Source organism: Helianthus annuus, chromosome 2 (assembly GCF_002127325.2).
Source record: "Helianthus annuus cultivar XRQ/B chromosome 2, HanXRQr2.0-SUNRISE, whole genome shotgun sequence".
Lineage (NCBI taxonomy): Eukaryota > Viridiplantae > Streptophyta > Magnoliopsida > Asterales > Asteraceae > Helianthus > Helianthus annuus.
Window position 1 is genome coordinate 95,183,057 of NC_035434.2, and position 23,329 is coordinate 95,206,385.

Below are 23,329 nucleotides of genomic sequence, written 5' to 3' on the forward strand. Positions count from 1 at the left end.
TCCACAAAAAACTTTATTTTAGTATTTTATACTCTATTCCAAAATTTAATATATAATTTGGTCAAATAAAGTTAAATCGAACCTTGTAGATCAAGGCAAACTCTCATTTAACATTTTAAAGTTTATCGAACAAAACTTACCTTAACATGTTTGGTCAAATAAATTCGAATCGAGTTTAGTTGATCAATGTAAACGCTCATTTAACATGTTAGATTTATTTATTTTAATATTTTTAGCCAGCATAAACTCCACACAAAACTTTATTTAGTATTTTAAACTCTAATCCAAAATTTAATTTATAATTTGGTCAAATAAAGTTAAATCGAACCTTGTAGATCAACGAAAACTCTCATTTAACGTGTTAAACTTCATTGTACAAAACTTATTTTAAGATGTTTGGTCAAATAAAGTCAAATCACGTTTAGTTGACCAAAGCAAACTTTTCTTTAACATGTTAAATTAATTTTTTTTAATATTTTGAGCCCGCATAGACTACACACAAAACTTTATTTTAATATTTTGGACTATAGGCCGAAATTCAATATATAATTTGGTTAAATAAAGTTAAATCTCACCTAATTGATCGATGCAAACTCTTATTTAACATTTTACAGTTTACTGTACAAAATTTATCTTAACATGTTTGGTAAAATAAATTCGAATCGAGTTTAGTTGATCAATGTAAACGCTCATTTAACATGTTAGATTTATTTATTTTAATATTTTTAGCCAGCATAAACTCTACACAAAACTTTATTTTAGTATTTTAAACTCTAATCCAAAATTTAATTTATAATTTGGTCAAATAAAGTAAAATCGAACCTTGTGGATCAAGGCAAACTCTCATTTAACGTGTTAAAGTTTATTGTACAAAACTTATTTTAACATGTTTAGTCAAATAAAGTCGAATCAAGTTTAGTTGGTCAATGCAAACTTTTCTTTAACATGTTAAATTAATTTATTTTAATATTTTGAGCTCGCATAAACTCCATACAAAACTTTATTTTAGTAAACTCTTATCCAGAATTTAATATATAATTTGGTCAAATAAATTTAAATCGAACCTAGTAGAACAAGTCAACCTTTCATCATGTTAATGTTTATTGTACAAAACTTATTTTAATATGTTTGTTCAAATAAAGTCAAATCAAGTTTAGTTGATCAATGCAAACGTTTTTTAACATGTTAAATTAATTTATTTTATTATTTTGGGCCCACATAGACTACACACAAAACTTTGTTTAAGTATTTGGAACTCTAGGTCGAAATTCAATATATAATTTGGTTAAATAAAGTTGAATCGCACCTAGTTGATCAACGCAAACTCTCATTTAACATGTTAAAGTTTATCGTACAAAAATTATTTTAACATGTTTGGTCAAATAATTTTCAATCGAGTTTAGTTGATCAAGGAAAACGCTCATTTAACATGTATCTTTTAGCCTGCTGCTGAAAATTCAACATGTATTCCACGTATCAAAAGTACACTCGCCATACCAGCATTATCCAGTCCAGAATTTGACCCATTTAGCTATGAACAAAACCCAAAAACATCTTAATCGCATCAGTTAGAAGCTGCCCTAAATTAAAAAAAAATGAACACAAAGAGGAGGGTACTGCATATACCATATAATTAAATAGGAACTACAACTATCACTCACTACACTCGGCCTTATAAGATTACGGACGCGGTTTGCTAAATATTGGGTTGTCACATGCTAGAGACCTAATAAGCAGTGTCATTAGCCCTCTAATACGAGGGTTCCCAGTGGGGGTGCAAACGAGCCAAGATACTCGAGCTTAGCTCGAAAAAATCTTGAATGAGCCATGCTTAAACAAGCTCGAGCCCGAGATAAAACACTTGCAGAGATCGAATTAATGAATGTGATTCATGACCGAATGCCTTTAAGCACCAGCACGTTATACAAATTACGTTTTGCTGCATATAGCTCTCTTCAAGTCATTTAATAAAAAAATCATCCTTTATTAACCTCCATAGAACAAAAACCAAATTGATTTCGGGACCTTAGACTCATCCTATGTTGCATGATATGATTATGATGATGATACCTATCCATGATACAAGTCTAAAACTCAGTATTTCCTTTCTTCTTCTTCTTTTTTTTTGTAGCCAATTTTAAATTTGCATAATCTAGTGGTGTCATTCACGTCTGCCATTTCCCTTTTTTGTAGCTAGCACATTGCGCATTACTGGTACACTCCAGACAAGTTTGCCAAAATACATTGTCTAAATCGTTGACGATCATATGAAACGTTTTTTGACTTGAAGTTCATAGATGATGGTACCCTAACAACATGTTCTTATCTATTTATTCTCTTTGCCTTATAAGACATATCAAGTACCCTTACCCCTAAATACAATCTAAAAAGTTCAATATGTTGTGGTGAATATGTACACTTACACTTACCAAAGAAAAAGTCATCATAACAAGTCCATTTGTGATAATATTATATACATCCTACATGTTTTAAACCCTAGTTTCCAGGTTCTACCGTATAATTTGCAACCTACAGGTACAATTTACCACAATTATCACTATTGTCAAGCATAACAACATATAACACAGGAAGAACACATATTAATTTTTTCTACATAAACAAACTTAAGTTCTTACAAGTTTAGATTCTGTGTAATACGAATTCATAACAGAAAAAGGAGCAAAAACAGTGAAAAAGTAATATATAACATATAAACCCTAGAAATCAATGAATGTTTATTGAATATTATAATAATCCTTTTACCTGCAATATGTTTGAAGATTGATCAACGAATCTTACTTTCGAAAAAAAGAAACTAAGATTTTTGATTGAAGAACCACTTATTTCAGCTGTTTAGCGCAATCTTAGAATCTGATTGCAGTTCCGTCATATATCCGCCGTGTTTTCCATCTTATATTCGTCATATTTCCACTTGAAGAGCGATTGATTTTAGTTGTTTAATGCAATCGGAGAACCTGATTTGATCTCCGCCGTATCTCAGCCTTTCTCCGATGAAACCCTAGCTGATTCAAATCAGGGGGAACGTTTTTTTGTATGCGCGTGTTTCTTTTATGTTGCGAACTGAGTGAACTAATCCTGGCCATACACGTGTGTAGATCAATGGCCAGGATTTGATGTTGAAATACACTAGTGTACTTTACGATTTGATGATGAGATCCTGGCCACACACGTTTGTAGATCAATGGCCAGGATTTGTTCACTCAGTTCACAGATTCACTAGTGTTCACTCTAGAACTCCACCATATATATATATATATATATATATATATATATATATATATATATAGGGGAATGTTCATTTGAGAAGAAAAATTAATTGAGAAGAAAAAGAACAAAGGGTAATTTTGTAAAACATTAAATAGTTTTTCACTTATCTCATTTATTATCATTTTTGACTAATTAATTAGTCATAAAGACAATTATCCTCCACACTAACTTTTTTTTGCCTACACACATCAAAAAGTTGTCCTACATATTTCGAAATTCATCCTACACGTTGAAATTTATCTTACACAACTCGTAATTTATCCTACTCAACTTCTAATTTATCCTACACTTTAAATTATTTTATTTTATTTTTTTAAAAAATATATATTTTGAAGATAAGTTACAAAAAATTTAATGTATTAGCTATTAAAGAGGAAGACTACAAATTAATGACCTATGTACCTCTATAATAACATTAAATACTTATATTAAATGAAGTAAAATAAAACATTCTTATTGGTTGAAATTTGTTCTTTTTTCTTCTTACAAAAAATTTCTTCTCATTTGAACTCTCCACTATATATATATATATATATATATATATATATATATATATATATATATTGCGAAAACCTTGAGAACGAATGAAAAAACCAATCAAAACCAATTTTTAATACAAACCTCATTGTAATTAAAATACAACATCAAAAAAAGAATTTATAACATCGAATAATTCATTTCTCCTCTCAAAATCACTTTTTTAGATATTTACACATGTGTAAATATAACAAATTTACACATGTGTAAATGGCAAACTTACACATGTGTAAATTTTCTTTATTTACGAATTCACGTAAATTTAAATGTATAAATGAAATTTATAACATTGTATTCGAATACTAATGATAAGTGTAAAAAGAAATTTTGAATTTGAATTGTTTTTGATAAAGTTCTCGCAGTTTTTTGATTCGTTCTCACGGTTCTCGCGATATTTAGCGTTCTCATTTAAACTCTCCCTTATATATATATAGGGAGGGGCTCATGCGAGAACTCCATTTATTGTGAGAATCGTGAGAACCAATGTGAACACAACCTAAAATAGCTAAAAAACCTAACCCCCACCCCCCAAAAACCTAAAACCCAAAAAAATCTAAAAAAATAAAAAAAATATAATTTTTTTTAATATTTTTTATGCTCAAATCGCTACTTTTAGTGGCCAAATTTTTTTTTTAATTTTTTTTAGCTTCGAAAAGTAGCGATTTTTATATAAAAAATATTTAAAAAAAATTTGTGTGATTTTTAGCTATTTTTAGGCATTTTTGGTTGTGTTCACATTGGTTCTCGCGGTTCTCGCAATAAGAGGTGGTTCTCGCATGATCTTTTCCCTATATATATATATATATATATATATATATATATATATATATATATATATATATATATAGGGGACCGCTAAAATGAGAACCACTTCGAGTTGTAAGAACCGTGAGAACTACACCGTACGGGGCGAGGTGGACCAAATTTTTTTTTCATAAACGTAGATGCGTGTATTATAAACACATTTGTAAAAAAAAATTTGAAAAAAAAATGTCGTGTGTGTAGTTTTGAGCACCACAAGTTTGTGTTTACGGGTACCGTAAATCCTACCGGAAAATTTACGGTACCCGTAAACATACACTTGTGATGCTCAAAAACTTTTTTTTTGAAATTTTTTTTACAAATGTGTTTATAATACACGCATCTACGTTTGTGAAAAAAAAAATTGGTCCACCTCGCCCCGTACGGTGTAGTTCTCACGGTTCTTACAACTCGAGGTTGTTCTCATTTTAGCGGACCCCTATATATATATATATATATATATATATATATAAGGGACCGCTAAAATGAAAACCACCTCCAGTTGTAAGAACCATGAGAACTTTTTGATCCGGGGCGAGTTGGACCAAAATTTTTTTCATAAACGTAGATGCGTGTATTATAAACACATTCGTAAAAAAAATTCAAAAAAAAAAAAATGTCGTGTGTGTAGTTTTGAGCACCACAAGTTTGTGTTTACGGGTACCGTAAATTTAAAATTTACGGTACCCGTAAACACAAACTTGTGGTGCTCAAAACTACACACACGACATTTTTTTTTTGAATTTTTTTTACAAATGTGTTTATAATACACGCATCTACGTTTATGAAAAAAAAATTTTGGTCCAACTCGCCCCGTACAGTGTAGTTCTCATTGTTCTTACAACTGGAGGTGGTTTTCATTTTAGCGGTCCCCTATATATATATATATATATATATACACCGGGGAGGGTTATTTTGAAAACGCTAAATATTGCGAGAACCGTGAGAGCGAATGAGAACACCAATCAAACCCAATTTTTTTTTAATACAAACCTCATTGTAACTAAGATACAACATTAAAAAAAGAATTTACAACATCAAATAATTTATTTATCCTTTCAAAATCACTCTTTTTAGATTTTTTTACACATAAATGGCAAACTTACACATATGTAACTTTTCTTTATTTACGAATTCACGTAAATTTAAACGTGTAAATTAAATTTCTAACATTGTATTCGAATAATAATGATAAGTGTAGAATTTTTTTTTGAATTTGATTCGTTTTTTACAAAGTTCTCGCGATTTTTTCATTTGTTCTCACGATTCTCACAATATTTAGCATTCTCATTTAAACCCTCCCCTAGGGTGTGTGTATTCCACTTACTGAAATAAATGTCTTGTAATGTACAAAGACTAACTCACTTTTTCAAAGCAAATGATACGTAAAAAAAAATTGATTACAAGTCACAAACACAAATAAATAAAAAGTGGGCCAAATGTTGTACTTTCGAATGAGTAGATAAGCAAGCAAACTTTGTTCACAATGACGAAACATATAAAAGTTGTCTGACATGTCTATAGAGGACGTATATATACCAAAAAATGACTTAATTTCGTGATTTTCTCTTTATTTTACAACTAAGTTTGGGTCATATCTATAAATACTATATCAAATCCATCTACTTTACATCATATTTCAAAATCATACAATCTAAGAAATTATAAAACAAAAGGAAAAATAAAAATAAAATTAAATTATTAGGCCCAAGGAAGGGAACCTGTATATAGTGAAGCCCTGCAGTATCTAAACAAGCCTTCAATTTCAGGGCAGCCATTAGGGTAAGGTATTGACCTGTGGAAAGGATCACGACCGATCTTTTTGCGACGAAGCGATCCTAAACACGCGTACGGATCATGTTCAAATTGAGTCCTCACTAATGCCTCCCCCTTTGATGCTGCTTCTCTTGAAGATGTGGCAGCTGGGGTGCCCAAATAGAAAAACCGTAACTCAGGAAACCGAATTGCAGACCGGTGCAAATTAACAAATCGTTCTTTCTTGAAATCATAACCCACAACCTGTGTTTAAACAATTCAAATATGTTATAGAGTTAGTGATTCAACCCGTTTACTTATAAAACGGTCGATTTGGGTTATGTTTTATCTTAACAACACACACAGGTAGAGTAAACAATGAAATGGGCCCCAAGTATTGGATATTAAGGGTGTTTACAGGCAAACCTGACCCGTTATAGACCTGCCCGTCTTTCCACATATGATTTATGTATTTCTTTCTTTTACTGATATACAAACTTACGGTTATAAATTGTGGATAAGAACCGGTAAGTTCCCTGAATCGGCATACACTAAAGAGAAGATTCTCAAAGCTGTCCCTTGCGTGTTCTTCAGTGAGTGCTTTCCATCTCACCTTCTCTTGGTAGCCTGTATCCACAATTACAGAGTGAGTAAAATCGAAAGGATCTTATAACTGTCAGATGTTACAGTTGAATGGCCTCATAACAATCACACAGTTTTACAACCCACTTAAACAACACATATGTGTGTCCAGTTCAACACTTTATTTATAAATAAAAGACAAAGTCATAACAGATTTTCAGGTGAAGCCTATCATATGAAAAAAATAGTAAAGTATCATGGTGTGTGTTCTGATCATTGCACAGAGGACTGTGCATGGCTGAAGACCAGAACAGACCGAAACGAAAATCAAATAACAGAAAATCTTATACCGGAAAACTGGACTGGGAGCACTGGTCAGTACATCAGTCCCCAATTCTAAAACCGGTCAAATTCAAATGCCAGTCCCTCATTAAAACCTTAAATGAGGACGCTTGCTAAAGTTCACAAGGGTGTAGACTTAAAAGAGTTGAAGTCGATTCGTTTCCCGGTTTCGGTGGTTTTTACTGGATTATAACCGTACCGAACCGAAAACCAGATTTTGTGGAAGACACAAAGCAAAGACCAGACATAATAACCTAGCCCGGGCAGTGCCGGTGACCTGTATAATTGCACCAAACTATGACATTTCGGTGACACTTTCTGAAATATACATGGTTGGAACTTGGTTATCTATTTTGCTGGTGTTATAAACTTCATAGTTACCATAATAAAGCTTTCAAGGGATCACCTATGATTAGTTTCAGGGTATCTGCACTAGTCACTAAAGGACCATTTATTTTATGACACTGAACTTGCATGTGTGATTTGATGAAGATGAAAAAGCTAGGGATAAAACCGAAAAGAAAAATTATTGGTACCTTCAACCTTGCTAAAAGAGCTATGAGCACAGAACGATATTGTTAATGTTTAGAGACCAATAGATACAGAGTGAAGCAACAAACTCATTCAAACTTTCACTTAGGAGCCACGTCTATTGCAAATCATCCTTTGAGTGAGAAAAGTAAGCCCAGAAAACTAGCATTTTCCGGCCAAAAATGGTTAAAAAAAAAAAAAAAAAAAAAAAAAACCTAAAAGGGCCAGAATCAACCTAAATAAGCATGAAATCAAACTAAAACAGCACAAAGTAGCCCGAAACAAGCCAAAAACATGTCTAAAGCTCCTCAAAATGATATTTTATACTATGTGCCTACCTTAAAAAAGCCCTGGCATATTAAGCACCTGGCAGCTAGGCCTATGAGCCTTGACAATATAGCTCTAAACTAGCTTAATTATCTTTCTTTCTATACAAATATAAAGCTTGTATAAACTCAAATTTCAATTTACTTATCATCTGCAGGCCACATTACACATAAAACCAAACAAAAAAGCACATAACAACTCACCAAACCACCCTTTTGATTCCGCAACCATCCAATAACTCTGCGCCTCACTTCGCGGACCAGCATCTTTCCGCGTCTCCCCACCGCTAAACAACAACAAAGCATCCTCATCATTAGCAGCAACCTCAACCCCCTCCTTTATATGCGCCACAAACGTTGCCGCCTGCCCCACATTCCTCTGATAGGATTCAAGAAACCACGAGTCCTCCCTATCAACCTTCTCACAACTACTACTCGTATATATCGAATGCCCAGCAACCATCACCAGGTTCCTCAGCTTCGCAAACGGAAAACCATCATATAACCCTAACCCATTGTTTAATTTGTTTGTTGTTGTTGTACTAATATGGCTAGTGTAAACTGAAAGAAGTATAAGAGTGGCAACACCAAATGAGAAGAAGATCAAGAGAATCATCAAAGGGTGCAGTTTGTAATAGTACATAACTCGATTTCCAAAAGATTTGATCATTATAACCGGATGAAAGTGAAAATAATGAAAGGAATAATGTTTAAGCTTTCTAGGTCTTCTAATTGTATTGGATTCTAGATCAATATCAGCTTTTGGATATGCATTGAAGGATTTGGGACTATCTGTGGCAAATTGGTAATTTATCATTGTCGAAGGAAATCAACACATACCTAATTGAGTGGATTAGGTTAAATTAGGTTTCCAATTGGATCATACGAATTCCAGCACGGATTGATCTTCGGAAATGCGTGGTTTTGAAAATTGAGATTTGAATTGGGAAGATGATAGTGGAATTATATGCAGATTGATGGTGAATGTGATTTCAGATCATAATTTCAAACACGGTAACCAAGGTTATCCAGGGGATATTATTTTAACCTTTAAAAATAATTATTAACTTTTTAATACATCAATTTCATTTTCATTATTTTATACGTGATCACCCAGTTAGCAAAATTTAAATTATATTATTCATAAGTGTATATATAAAATTAATGCAAATAAAGTGACATATTACATACATTACTAACAAAATAGATTCTACTATTAGGTATGTAGCTTTATTTGTAAATTGTGTACAAAAAAATTAAGTGCTAAAAATGTAATGAAATTTAGCCTCGGCACACACGAAACCATTGTGGTTTCATATAAACAGATTGTCATGACATACCAAAGTAATAGACCAAATAACTTTTGGTGCCTCGTCAATAGACTCGAAAACAACAACCATCACTGAATCAAAAACCCATCATAGCTTTGGAAAAATCTCACACACCATAATCATAAACCTTTAAGAAGAACTCACAAACTCATAATCATACAAACAAATTCTATTAAAACTGAACATTTAAACCAAGCCATTTAGACTTGGCAAATGCATCATATACATTACATATACAATAATAAAAAAATGAAAATACAATTACAATTCATACTAACTCTTGAGTCAACCCAACCTCTTTTGACCCGCATTAAAAAGTACCAATTTTGACCTGACTCTAGGCAAAAAGCTTACCCATTCTTTCTTCCTCGACAATGTACAGTGTACAGGAAACCTTCATTGTGTTGAAGCGGGTGCTCGACATATTCATGATCATTTACTGATGATGGTTTGTAAAAATGACCATTATAAGAGTCGAAACTGATATGACGGAATAGGTTGGTTGCATTTTATTCATCCTAAAGCAACAATAATATCAACTAACTCAACATTTTTTTGAATTTTCTAAATTCAGAAGCTTTTAAAAGAATGATTTGTTTTCTTTTCAAAAGTTGCTATGCCATAAAGTTCTAAATGAGTGCAACCTATACTTTGCATGGATAATCTCTCATCACAATACTAACCTAAGATAACTTTCCTATATGCAGGGCCGTCTCTGAAAATCATTGAAAATTTTTAGGCCCGGAGCGAGTAGAAAAAGCGGGCCCATATAATATAAAGTCAATAACTTAATTTTGTAAAGAAAAAAATACATATATTTTAATTAGTACATATTTATATACTAGAAAACATAATAAATGAAAAAATGGGCCACTAAAATATGACTTTTTTTTAATAATATATAAAAAACTATATATTACACACACTAGTGGGATCAAACCTATATGTTGCGTCAAGTGGAAACTTTGTTTTTGTTTCGATGCATACGCTATAGCAAACGAAAGTGATCGAAAACCCAAAAGATATAGTCGTAACATGCCAAAAACATGTTCGTTTCTTTAGTTTTTGTATCATAAATTGTTTTATTTAGTTTCAATAATAAACTAAATAATCTATATCTATACTATATAATAAAAGAAACCACTTTTTGGACACTTGTCATCATATTAGGGCATCTCTTATAGATAATTATTATTTTAATTTAATCTTTTCTAATTAATTATAGATAACTCTCCTATTAAATATTATTTAGTTTAATATCTTATGGATAATTATTATTTAGTTTAATCTTTTCTTCTCATTTATAATATTATTTAGAGAAAATTACGATTTTGGCCCCCGTGGTTATATCACTTTTACCCTTTTAGCCCAAAAAAGAATTTTTTAACATCTGACCCCCCAACGTCTTTTTTTTTTTCTAACCTTTTTGGCCCGTAACGTCTTTTTTTAACCCTTTTGGCCCCTAACTCCTATTAAATATTATTTAGTTTAATATCTTATGGATAATTATTATTTAGTTTAATCTTTTCTTCTCATTTATAGTATTATTTAGAGAAAATTATGAGTTTGGCCCCTGTAGTTATATCACTTTTACTCTTTTAGCCCAAAAAAGAATTTTTTAATATCTGAGCCCCCAACGTCTTCTTTCTAACCCTTTTGGCCCCTAACACTAACCCCATCCATTAAATGTTAGGGGCCAAAAGGGTTAAAAAAGACGTTAAGGGCCAAAAAGGTTAGAAAAAAGACGTTGGGGGTTAGATGTTAAAAAATTCTTTTTTTTGGGCTAAAAAGGTAAAAGTGATATAACCACGAGGGCCAAAATGGTAATTTTATTTTTTGATGTATAAAATTAGATTTATTCAATTCGTACAATACACGAGATTTTTTAAGGATATATATTTTTTATTATTTAGTAAAGAAAATTACATTTATTCAAACCGTGTAATACACATATTTTTAAAGATGTATTTTTTTTAATTATTTGGTATATAAAATTACATTTATTCAACCCGTGTAATAAATGAGGTTTTTTTAAAGATGTATTATTTTATTATTTGGTAAACAATATTACATTTATTCAACTCGTGTAATACATGTGATTTTAAAAATATATTTTTTTATTTTGTATATAAAATTACATTTATTCAACCTGTACAATATTGTTCTTATAGATATAATTTTTTTATTATTTAATATATAAAATTATTTTTATTCAAATCGTGTAATAAAGAAGGTTTTTAAATATATATTATTTTATTATTTAATATATAAAATTTATTTATTCAACCCGTGTAATACACGGGGTTATAATCTAGTAATAACTAAATTAAGTTTTTAACAAAAAAATAAACTTAATGTTGAAATAGGAAAAAAAAAGCGTAAAAACAAAAGGATGATAAGAGTAAAAACAAAAGGATAAGAATGATAAATTAGAGTTGGGAAAAAAGATAGTTAATGATGACAAAGACTGGAATAGAACTTTTGACACCCTTCTTCCATCGAAACTCATATCACGAGTAATGAAGCCACCATACCAAACTTCTTTTTGATACACATGGTTGAAACAAAACAGTTATATATACATTTATTATATACTAGTCGTTTACCCGCGCGATGCGGCGGGAAACATAAAACTTAGGTTGCTGAGTTTAGGGCTATGTACAGGGATGTACTTTCCGATGTGGCGTGCGAAGACGATGGTGGCAGCGTAGCAGAACTTGAGGGTCGGTTGCGGCCTTCTTCAGCAGCAGAGAATCAGCGGTGTGCGTTTGGTGGGTATTGTGCGACGGCCGGTTACCGGCTTCAGGAGAAAACAAAGAAAATTGTGTGATTCTAGTTATGTTATGAGGGGTTTTAAAGATGTGGGTAAATCAACGGTTTTGAATGATGAATCGTATCATTAGTTACAATTAGTTACAATGAGAACTTCGGCAGTAGCAAAGCTTGACGTTTTCGACCCCGGGGGGGGGGGGGTCCGAAAACGTAAATACCCAGAAATTTCTATATGAAAACAAAAGAAGAAACAAAATGTGAGATTTGAATTACCCATTTTATTTGCTCCCTATTTCTAAAAATTTTGAATATAAGAATATAAGTAACTTGAAATCTTGTATATTTCTTGATTTTGAAGTGTATGATGCTGCTAAGTCATCAACTGCGGCATTTAAGAGCTGGCGTATGGGTGGACCAAGGTTTCAAAAGGCTTCTGTTCTTGGTAGAAAGAGGAAACCAATTGGGGAGTAATGTTCATTAGGTGAACCAAGTGCTGCTAATTAGCCATTATCCACTACTGTGGCTCACATGCTTATGGTTGGGTTTAATATTTATGTAAATCCAAGGAGATTGATGTGCGTTAACAGTTCTTGTAGGTTGAGACGATCTGACACGGTGTTGTGTTTGTTTATTTGGACTTTGGTATTAACTGTTGAAGTTTTGTTTCTATCAAATGTATTAATGACATGCTATTGGTAAATTTGACATTGTTAGTCACACAGCATACAGATACAATCTTTATAGGAAATGTATTGATGCAGTATGAAGCCCAATCCACTATTAGTTGATCTATGTTGGTTAAGTGGCCTGGTTCGTTATAACGTTTTTGGTCCCAAATTTTTTTAAATTACACGTACGGTTCTTATTGTTCGCTTAATTGTAACACTAATGATTTTTTAAATGGATGGAAGCCAACCTCCAACACTTCAGATTCTAGCGTCTATCCAAATCTAGCAGCTTTCATATATGCTCTACAATATCTGGATCTTGACAGGCATCACTTGACGGTATTCTTTGAGCTTTGAAAGTTCTGGGAAATCGAGTTCGTTGAGTCGAGGACTTTTACGATTTAGCATAGGAGTAAAAGGTGTGAAGTGGATTCTTTTTTAATTTATGTTATTATGTCGTTTTTTGTACTGTTTTATAGTTGAATTAACTCTAGTATATGTTATTATGTTGATTTAGTTTTGTTTTTTTTGGAAGGCTTTTCGATTTGTTTAATGCTTGATATTACGGATTGGGATGAGCACCCAGGAAGTGGTAAAACAGTGTTCTATGGTAACAATTACAGGATATCCCAAAAAAACAAGTGAATATCGATCATTACATATATATTTTGACAGAAACTCTTAACTTTAGATGGTGACGAAGATCAAAAGTGTTACGATCGAGAGAACACTTAGAACTGTAAGAGCATACCCATCAACGTCTGCATTTACCCCCCCCCCCCCCCATCTCGAAGTTATTAGGAAAAAATGAAGCCGCTGAATCCTAGATCTCATTTGTCACCGCCGTCACGTGATTCAGCAGGGTAAAAATGGTATACCCGAATCCCTCCAGTTCGTCTTTTCCCCTCTCACTATACTTAATTGCAACAAGCACTCTGGCCCATTTCTGGCTCAAAAATCACCGTACAGAACATATCAGCAGTATTGAACAACAAACCACGTAGCGTACTTGAACCTGCAGATTTGATGCCAAAAGCTCGACCAACAGTAGGCTGAAGCACTACCACTGTCGTCACCACTTTTTGCAGCACTGGGGCTTGCAAAACCTATCAACAGAAATAATGAAAATTGAGTACTCATGCTGACTTAATTCAACAATCAAACGAATCCAAATCAAAAAAATTCACAGAAAAATATGAACAGAAATAATGAAAATTGAGTACTCTTGCTGACTTAAGCTATGTGGTCATGGTCTCGCATCCAAAGTTTGTCTCCGCCACCGACAGTCACTACCATGAGTATCTGTTGTGTATGACACCTTTGAAACATCCTCATTGGCGGTATTTTTGTCAAGCACATTACTTGTGACAGAATCATCCAACTGATTTTGATGTTGCTAAGATTCATCTACTTGAGAGTACAAATTGTTATTTACAAAAATTATTATACACTTTTTCAAGGAAAATATCAACTTAGACCGCTATGTTTAAAACACAAAAGAAGTTGAAGGCTATTATTTAATCATTTAAACATACCAGTATCTTTCGAACCCATTGGTATGAGTATTGAACTTGCGTTTTGCTGTTCTAATGTGGCAGCAATAAGGCCTGCACCTTTAGGTGAAGCAACTGAACTTTGAGAGTTGAGCTGCAATCATAAACAAAGGGTTGGGTCGGGTTGGGTCATGGGTCAAAATGGGTCGGGTTAAAACGGGTTAATTATAAAAAAAGGGTTTTTTGCTTTGGGTCGAAACAGGTTTGGGTCGGAACGGGTCTGGGTCGGAACGGATCAGTTTTTTTTTATGTTGGCCGATATACGTTGTAAAACAATAATCTATTAAAATGTATCCTGTAATAAGAATGAAGTAAAAAGTCAAGCTAGTTTCATTGAATATGTATTTATGTACTCTTAAAGTTAGTTTATAAACCCAATAAAAAATATTAAAACCTTGACATATAAATGAAAGAGTATAACTTTAAGTTTAAACCTTGACATAAAATACTAAAATCTTGGGTTCGGGTCAAAACAGGTCTGGGTCGGAACCGGTTTCGGGTTGGGTCAGGTCAGGTCCAGTCAAGTTGGTCTAAAATACTGAAAATCAAAGTAGTATACAGTGGGACCGTAAATACTGAAAATCAAAGTAGTATACCTGTTTCGATCATAAATAATAGGGTAAAGGGGTAAATCTTCAATTATGTGCAAGTCTTTCTTCAGTTTCAAATCAGACTGCCATTTTATAAGGCAAACATGGTATCAGAATAAAATTGAAAGCACATATCACTCTCTCAACTACCAGAAAGAATGATATAGATTTATATCTATACACACGCTTCTTAAAATGCAAATATACGAAGGATATACCTTGTAAAATTCCATCAGCTTATCAGCTTTGAAAGGTTCCACCTATAAAAGAAGTCATCACCACTGCGTTAGTAAATTTCTTGCTAAAGCCAATTACAAATAAATGAAGTAACCAATAATATCGTAAATATTATGTATGGGTTTGTCTTGATATATTGGTAAAATGAATGTAGTTCAGTAGCTGTGAGTGACTTTATATTTAGTGTATGGTTATATGCACAATTCAAGTTAATTACCTCTTTTTACCTGTTTTAGTGGCTTGACCTCACCATGTCTATACACAACGCTCAAAGAAGAAAAGAGTAAAACAACCCAGTCCAGTTCCAACCCATACCAGTATACCAACCTGTAATCACAAAAGATGACAACAAAATTTAAAACTAAATTACAGTCTAGAGCCACTATTGCAAAATGAACTTGATAGTTATACCTTGTTCACACTATCCATCGAATCGTCTCATAAACTTTCTAATGCAGTCTCAAGTCATCACTGCAAATCTTTGTCCTCCATCAAAATCAGTTTTTTGTACTGTTTTTCAATTTATCCAGATGCAAGCTACATACAATAGGGTTACCAAATGCAGTGAGGGAATGCTACACATAAATAAAACAGGGTGACATTTAGCAACCAGTAAGAAACACTACTTGCATCAGTTTATCACACAATTGCCCTCCTTTTGCAAATCCAACACTATCCTCAAAACGTCGCTATTACCTGGACAAACAATTGTAAGAAGTTAATACAAATAGAATTATGTTTAAGAATCATCTTCACACCTTTCCCATCATCAATCAAACCCTCAAAACCCTAGATCTGTAACATTATACATTTAATGAATCTGTGTAAACCATATTTTAGAAAAACTGAAATTTTTGGATCCGTAAATAGAAACAAAAAAATCAAATAAAAATGAAACAAAACTATCACCTGGCACTTGGAACAAGACATGGGATTTCAACTTGAAATTCAACAGGAAGCCTTCATATTGTACAAACAAAAAAATTATAATATTAGTTGAAAGTTAGTCTATTTGACTTTTCAATAGAACGCAACCCTTGTCCTTTTTTAACTCATGGAATAGCAAGCAAACAAACTTAAATGCTAGTGAGCTTCAGATGTATTTATTCAGTTTCTAGCAGAATTATGACATAATAGGATTTTTTTTGTAAGGTTAATACTTACAATTCAGATGATATTAGAGAATATCCACACCAAGAAACTGAAATGGGCAGCAGCAGCTGAGTTGTAGAAAAGACAACTGTTCTTTTACAAAGTCAAAACCAGTAGGGCTGTAGAGAAGAAAAACCACTCCACATTAACAAAAAACGATTTCCTCTCATCATGTACAGGCTCTTCTTTACCTGCAAAATATTTGTAATCGTCTATTAACAACTTATAATACCAAATTATTTTCTTGATGATTCTAACCCTTTTGCCCATTTGACATGTTTAGAATTCAAAGCAACTCAAATTGACCCATTGATTTAAATTCACTTACAGGCGCATTGAAACTTATATCGACACCAGCATTATAGAACAGTTATTCCATGGCTACTCACATGCATCCGACTTTTTTCTATAGGGTTTTTTCCTGTGCTTTATCTTTTTTCTGCCAGGTGATGAAATAAATCTCCTGTAATCGAGCATCAAAGATTCCATCAGTGTAGAACTGAAACAATTAAAGAAATATCAATCGTGTTATTTACAATTCCAGCGATAATTCCACTGACAAAGCACAAATTAAGAACCCTAGTTCTTTCTCGTTCTCATCTGAAAACTATGTTCTTCCAATCCAAAATTGTTTACCAATTTTCCAAAACAAACATTTAACAACTACAAAATACAAGTTAAAACCTAAAGATCATGAAACCGAAACAAAATTGCCCTAATTTGTGCATTTGTCAGAATTTGAAACCCCTAATTTCCGCAAAATTAACCTCTAAAATTATGCATTTGTCAGAATTTTTGAAGAAACTGAAGTTGGTTGATGAACCCTAACAGATCGAAAACCGAAACCTAACAGACAGTCACCTGATTCCGGCCATTCTCCAGCAAATCTGTGGATCCCTTGTTCAAATCTGTGGATCCCTTGGTGCCTTCGACATCTGAAAAGCATATAGAAACTACCGTCAAACATCATAACTTGCCAGATATATTCATTAAACGGTATCAGTTCTTACCAAGTTGCCAGATAAAGCTTGTGATAGATCTCATGAAACCCTAGATCTGCTCATCAAACGGATCTGGTGATAGATTCAAACGGATCTGGTGATAGATTCAAACGGATCTGGTGATAGATCTCATGAAACCCTAGATCGCCGAGAGAGAGCGAGAAGAGAGAGAGAAGATCTGATGTTGTTTTGTGAGATGTGTGAGGAATGAGAGAGAAAGCAATTGGTGATCCGTGTGAAGTCAAATGGATGGTCCATATGTAGATCCGTGTGAAAAAGTTAAAAAAAATGGACGGCAGATGTATACCCTTGTAAAGGGTAAAAGGGTTTGTGTTTTCTTGTGCCTTAACAGTTGTACATTGTGCATTAAGTGTTTTTTCAACACCTTGTTCAATTACCATCTTGTCCTTCACATATGTTTATTAAAGTAGTATAGATTTTCTTTTTTCAGAAAAAAACTTTCGAGCCCCGGAGGAGTTTGGGCCTTGTGCGGTCGTCCGTCCTGCACACCCTCTAGGCCGGCCCTGCCTATATGATTAATAATATAGAAACAACCTATACTTTGTTTGCATGGATAATCTCTCATCACAATATTAATCTAAGATGACTTTCCTATATGATTAATAATATACAAACAAAGATATATTTCAAACAGCTTCTATAGGGTCCATATTTATGTTAGCAACTATATTAACGTTTTTTTCCTGGACCCTAAAAGCCAACAAATTTTGTTGATTTATCAATATGTCTTGAGAAGGAACAACATAAAAACATAAATTTTGTTAATTATTAGACCTTTCATAATTTAATGGTTTTGTCATTAGTAGACAATAGAAAAAGGCTCTGCTGGTTATTTGGCACCATTTAGTTTTCTTCTTAATCTCTTAGCTCTTTAGGAAATCAAACTGAAAGAAGAAGTTGAGATGCAATAACAAGTAACTGTTGTTGACTATGAATCTTCTGTACACTAGATGATGTGGGTGAATGTAATAGATAAGAACCTTGTCAAGTACATTAGAGTTAGGTAAACAACCTTGTCAAGTACAGAATTATCATCTACAGGCCTATTTCAATGAAAATGATTATAAACAACATCCAACACAACCCGAAGGCCAATACAATTGAGTGCCTGCACTTGGTTATATATTAACAATGGCTATCAGCCAATAAAAGGATTATATTTTATAATTGCAACGGAGAGATATAATTTTATAAATAACAACATGAACCATCTTCCGGAACTCTATTATACGTGATGGACCATCAGGGTTGGTTGCATAACTTCCTTTAGGAACTCCCCAAAGAACAGGATTATAGCTTTTTAATGAAGAAATTGCAAAACAAATATTAGTTTTCCATCCATGTGAGAGATATATTGTAAATTGTGAACACCACAAAATCACAAATTATTGTAACATGTGACAAAATATAATGTAAGGAATTAGAGAGCATTATTTACCCCCAGTTGTATCCATCCTCATCTTGTATCGACGTGATATATTCCTGTTGCTCTGCAGAATCTGGTGGCAGAGATTCGAGCATCTCCGTATCTGATCTTTTCCACATCAACCACAAAAAGATTAAACTATAAAAAGTAACTATTTTTACAATCAGAATGTTGTAAATTGTTTTGATACGACATAAATGAAAGTTAGAGGCATACAGAGTTACTTTTACGTCAGAGTAGGATTGACCTTGGCAACGAAAGTGAAAGTTAGGGGTGCCAATAGTCACATTTCTAGTACGGATTGTTATCGGCCAATGAGACATATTTAGAATATTATATCCAATTTTGGCTTTTTTATGATAAAAAAGTATAGTAAACTTAGATAATCTAAAGAAAGAATGAAGAACCTCTGTTACCTACAAACTTCCAGTTTTCCATTTTATCATCAACATTGCCAAATTGGAAGGTTGGCAGCAGATGGATATGTGGGAGGCTCGCATCTAATAATTTTTTCAAATGAAGTACACCAGCAGAGTCCTTCAACAAAATATACTCAGAATTTATGGCATTTTGAATGTATAAGAAGTATGAACGCTTTTTAAATTGTTAAAATCGTCTTTTTCATATGTACCTGAAGGGGTATGGTCCCAGATCTCGCGTCAGCATCGACCGCGAGTGACCATTACCCTTATCAAAACCCCCACTAGCTAACAGCCTACTTATGTCCGTGCGGGAACGCATCGACACAGTGATTGAATCCAATTTGTCCAATGATGGAGGAGGACTTACCTGGAATATGAGAACGGTATAACGATGCGGCTGGCACCACATCTGGTGTATGAAAACGGAAGTATTCACAACGATGCGGCCTGGCACCACATCCAGTGAACACTTCTATCAATACAGAGAAGCTGGATAACAGCAGCAGTCACCACAGACGACGATGCGGCCTGGCACCGCATCTCGCGTATTTCTTGATCAAAGAGTAAGACGCGGAAACGTCTACAGTTACCGCAAACAGCGATGCAGCTTGCACCGCACCCTGTCTACTCATCAAGTGGGAATGACACCACAGAGCAAGTAGCACCAATGCCAGCTGCCTGTCAGGACTACGTAAGCAGCAGACTGACGTGGCGTCGCCTCCCCGGCCGACATGTCTGACACACCTGCAAAGGTGCAACATGCCGTCAGTCTATCCATCCACCTCCTCCTTCACTCCTCGGCTATAAATACCAACCCCAAACCAGGTTTGAAGTATCTCTTGACAGCTCTCTCACTACTACTACTATCATACTTTGCTTCCCAAGCAGACTACTGATTCTCACGCCGGAGAGTGGTAACACGGAGCACCCCCCCACCCCATCCTCCTTGTTACGAGTCACGGTTTGTTTCCTTGTGCAGGAGATCGACCCACCGGTGATCCAGCCAGCGATCCTCGAGAGGAAGGGATTAACCCTTCTTGACGAGACCAGTGAGTTAACCCTGCCCGGTTAACCATTGTTTCATCATTGGCGCTTCCCAGACGCACCAGGTGCGGTCAAATTTATCATAGTAGCGGTTGATTACTTCACAAAATGGGTAGAGGCGAAACCGCTCGCCTCAACCACTGCTATGATAACAAGGAAAACTCCTCGGTATTGGAGCGTGAAGGAAGGTGGCTAAGGAAGAGATGCGGACGAGATCCCTAATGATCATACGAGATCTCGTCGAACAACAAGCGACCGAACAGCGGTAACAAGTCTGCTTATGACTTCGTTACCCTACTTGTAAGACAGATAGAATAAACAATGGTGGGCATTACCATGCCTATGACCATGTTTATTTGACCATTATCCAGATTCACATTGTTCGACCAAACATGGCCAACAATGACGCAAGTGCCCAACATTGTTCACACAACCGTGGCCAACAATGTCAAGAAACGAGGTAACCGCAAAGGACGTGCGGTTACTAGAGAGCTAATTAGAAGAACATGAACACCCCACTAAAGGGATCATCATTAGATGTCCAATTAGGACAGAAGACCACTCTCTTCTTCATTCACCACCTCAAAGGTTGGTTCGAAGTTTATGCACACCTTCAACCACCATCTCAGAGATTGGTTCGAAGTTTGTGCATACGCCCAGCAAGGTCTCAAGGTTGGTTCGACACACCAACAGGTGGCACCCAACTCGAGGCTGGGAATTTCGCATCAGACGAAACATTCTCACTGGTACGGAAGAGGCATCAAATGACCATTCCAGATCTCCAGCTTGATTTACAAAGAGCAAAGACCATCTACATGGCCTAGGATCTTCTCCAGACTCCAAACTACCTTCTAAACACCATAGTCCAGTACTCCTCCCACATGCAACTTGCATATGGCAGCAACACTATACTGGGGGGACTTGAAGGGGTATGGTCCCATATCTCGCGTCAACATCGACCGCGAGTGACCATTACCCTTATCAAAACCCCCACTAGCTAACAACCTACTTATGTCCGTGCGGGAACGCATCGACACAGTGGTTGAATCCAATCTGTCCAGTGATGGAGGAGGACTTACCTGGAATATGAGAACGGTATAACGATGCGGCTGTCACCGCATCTGGTGTATGAAAACGGAAGTATTCACAGCGATGCGGCCTGGCACCACATCCAGTGAACACTTCTATCAATATAGAGAAGCTGGATAACAGCAGCAGTCACCACAGACGACGATGCGGCCTGGCACCGCATCTCGCGTATTTCTTGATCAAAGAGTAAGACGCGGGAACGTCTACAGTTACCGCAAACAGCGATGCGGCTTGCACCGCACCCTGTCTACTCATTAAGTGGGACTGACACCACAGAGCAAGTAGCACCAATGGCAGCTGCCTGTCAGGACTACGTAAGCAGCAGACTGACGTGGCATCGCCTCCCCGGCCGACATGTCTGACACACCTGCAAAGGTGCAGCATGCCGTCAGTCTATCCATCCACCTCCTCCTTCACTCCTCGGCTATAAATACCAACCCCAAACCAAGTTTGAGGTATCTCTTGACAACTCTCTCACTACTACTACTATCATACTTTGCTTCCTAAGCAGACTACTGATTCTCACGCCGGAGAGTGGTAACAATGAGCACCCCCCACCCCATCCTCCTTGTTACGAGTCACGGTTTGTTTCCTTGTGCAGGAGATCGACCCACCGGTGATCCAGCCAGCGATCCTCGAGAGGAAGGGATTAACCCTTCTTGACGAGACCAGTGAGTTAACCCTGCCCGGTTAACCATTGTTTCATCATTGGCGACATGATCAACGGAGGTAAAGGTAGGCCGCGCAAGGCGGCGAGAAGACCGGACAATGACTGGAAAGACGAGCAAGTCGTCTTTCCAAAAGTCCGAGGCGGCCCGCGCGACAGATGCGCCGTCGTTATTACAGGCCAACTGGCTCATTACTGCACCGAGCGTCTATTCATCGACCCGGGCAGTACTTCCGATATCATCTATGAGCAATGCTTCAACCAGTTCGATCAGGAGGATAAAGATCGGTTGCAAGCAGTGGACTACCCGTTGGCCGGGTTCGCAGGGGAAACTGTCTTTCCCCTAGGCCAAATTACGTTCCCTGTGCGCCTTACCAGCGGAAGGCACACACGAACAGAAGAGGTAAACTTCATGGTTTTACCTCATACTTCCAAATATGACGTACTCCTTGGGAGAGAATCCCATGGTGATTTCGATATGATTACGTCCGTACCCCACTCTGCTATCGGTTTCCCAACCGAAACGGGGGTCGCGATAATCTATGCACGCAGAGACGTCATGATGTCGGACGAAATACGTCCGACCAAGATAGCAAGGCCTACCCCCAACAACCAACCGGAAAAATGGGTTCTCAACGCGAGATACCCAGAACAAAAGGTTACGTTGGGCCACGCCTTGTCCGCTAACACCAAAGCGTACCTGAAGCAGCTTCTCTTCAGGAACCAAGACATTTTCGCGTGGACACCCGCAGACATGACTGGGGTCCCGTGTGAAATCGCGCAACATTGCTTAAATACCATGCCAGGTATTAAGCCGGTGATCCAAGGCCAACGCCACCTTGGATCCGCTAAAAACCAGGCGATGCATGAGCAGGTGGAAGAACTGCTCTCCGCAGGCATCCTGCGGGAAGTTAAATACCAGACTTGGTTATCCAACCCAGTCATGGTAGAGAAACCATCCGGGGGCTGGCGCATGTGCGTCGATTACAAAGACCTCAACAAAGCCTGTCCCAAGGATTGTTACGCACTTTCAGAAATCGACGAAAAAGTCGATAACCTCGCACCTTTGAGATGGAAGTGTTTCCTCGATTGTTATAAAGGCTACCACCAAGTACAGATGGCAGTCGAGGATGAAGACAAAACGGCATTCCACACTCCCACCGGGAATTACTGTTATACAAAAATGCCGTTTGG

General features: G+C 35.7%; 2 protein-coding genes and 1 long non-coding RNA gene across 11 annotated transcripts; all 3 read right to left on the bottom strand.

The window, feature by feature from the left end:
* Positions 1 to 6,160: 6,160 nt before the first annotated feature.
* Positions 6,161 to 9,187, bottom strand: LOC110872365 (uncharacterized protein C57A10.07). Its single transcript, XM_022121142.2, has 3 exons — positions 8,367 to 9,187; positions 6,884 to 7,008; positions 6,161 to 6,645 (listed from the first exon to the last, which is right to left on the bottom strand). Exons 1-3 carry the CDS (start codon positions 8,977 to 8,979, stop codon positions 6,328 to 6,330), a joined length of 1,056 nt encoding a protein of 351 aa, XP_021976834.1. The 5' UTR covers positions 8,980 to 9,187; the 3' UTR covers positions 6,161 to 6,327.
* A 4,290-nt stretch (positions 9,188 to 13,477) lies between these two features.
* LOC110872363 lies at positions 13,478 to 17,534 on the bottom strand. 9 transcript variants are annotated; one of them, XR_004887762.1, is made up of 13 exons: positions 17,476 to 17,534; positions 17,327 to 17,400; positions 16,794 to 16,928; positions 16,478 to 16,656; positions 16,223 to 16,273; positions 15,940 to 16,009; positions 15,725 to 15,850; positions 15,541 to 15,640; positions 15,295 to 15,336; positions 15,083 to 15,159; positions 14,469 to 14,580; positions 14,157 to 14,340; positions 13,478 to 14,039 (listed from the first exon to the last, which is right to left on the bottom strand). It is a non-coding gene; the product is annotated as an uncharacterized LOC110872363 (long non-coding RNA). The 9 variants fall into 9 exon arrangements; XR_004887764.1 differs by having other exon boundaries at positions 15,531 to 15,640; XR_002554413.2 differs by having other exon boundaries at positions 14,469 to 15,159; positions 17,233 to 17,391.
* Positions 17,535 to 18,626: 1,092 nt separating this feature from the next.
* Positions 18,627 to 19,395, bottom strand: LOC110870938 (pullulanase 1, chloroplastic-like). Its single transcript, XM_022119989.2, has 3 exons — positions 19,330 to 19,395; positions 18,926 to 19,016; positions 18,627 to 18,783 (listed from the first exon to the last, which is right to left on the bottom strand). Exons 1-3 carry the CDS (start codon positions 19,349 to 19,351, stop codon positions 18,642 to 18,644), a joined length of 255 nt encoding a protein of 84 aa, XP_021975681.1. The 5' UTR covers positions 19,352 to 19,395; the 3' UTR covers positions 18,627 to 18,641.
* Positions 19,396 to 23,329: the final 3,934 nt, after the last annotated feature.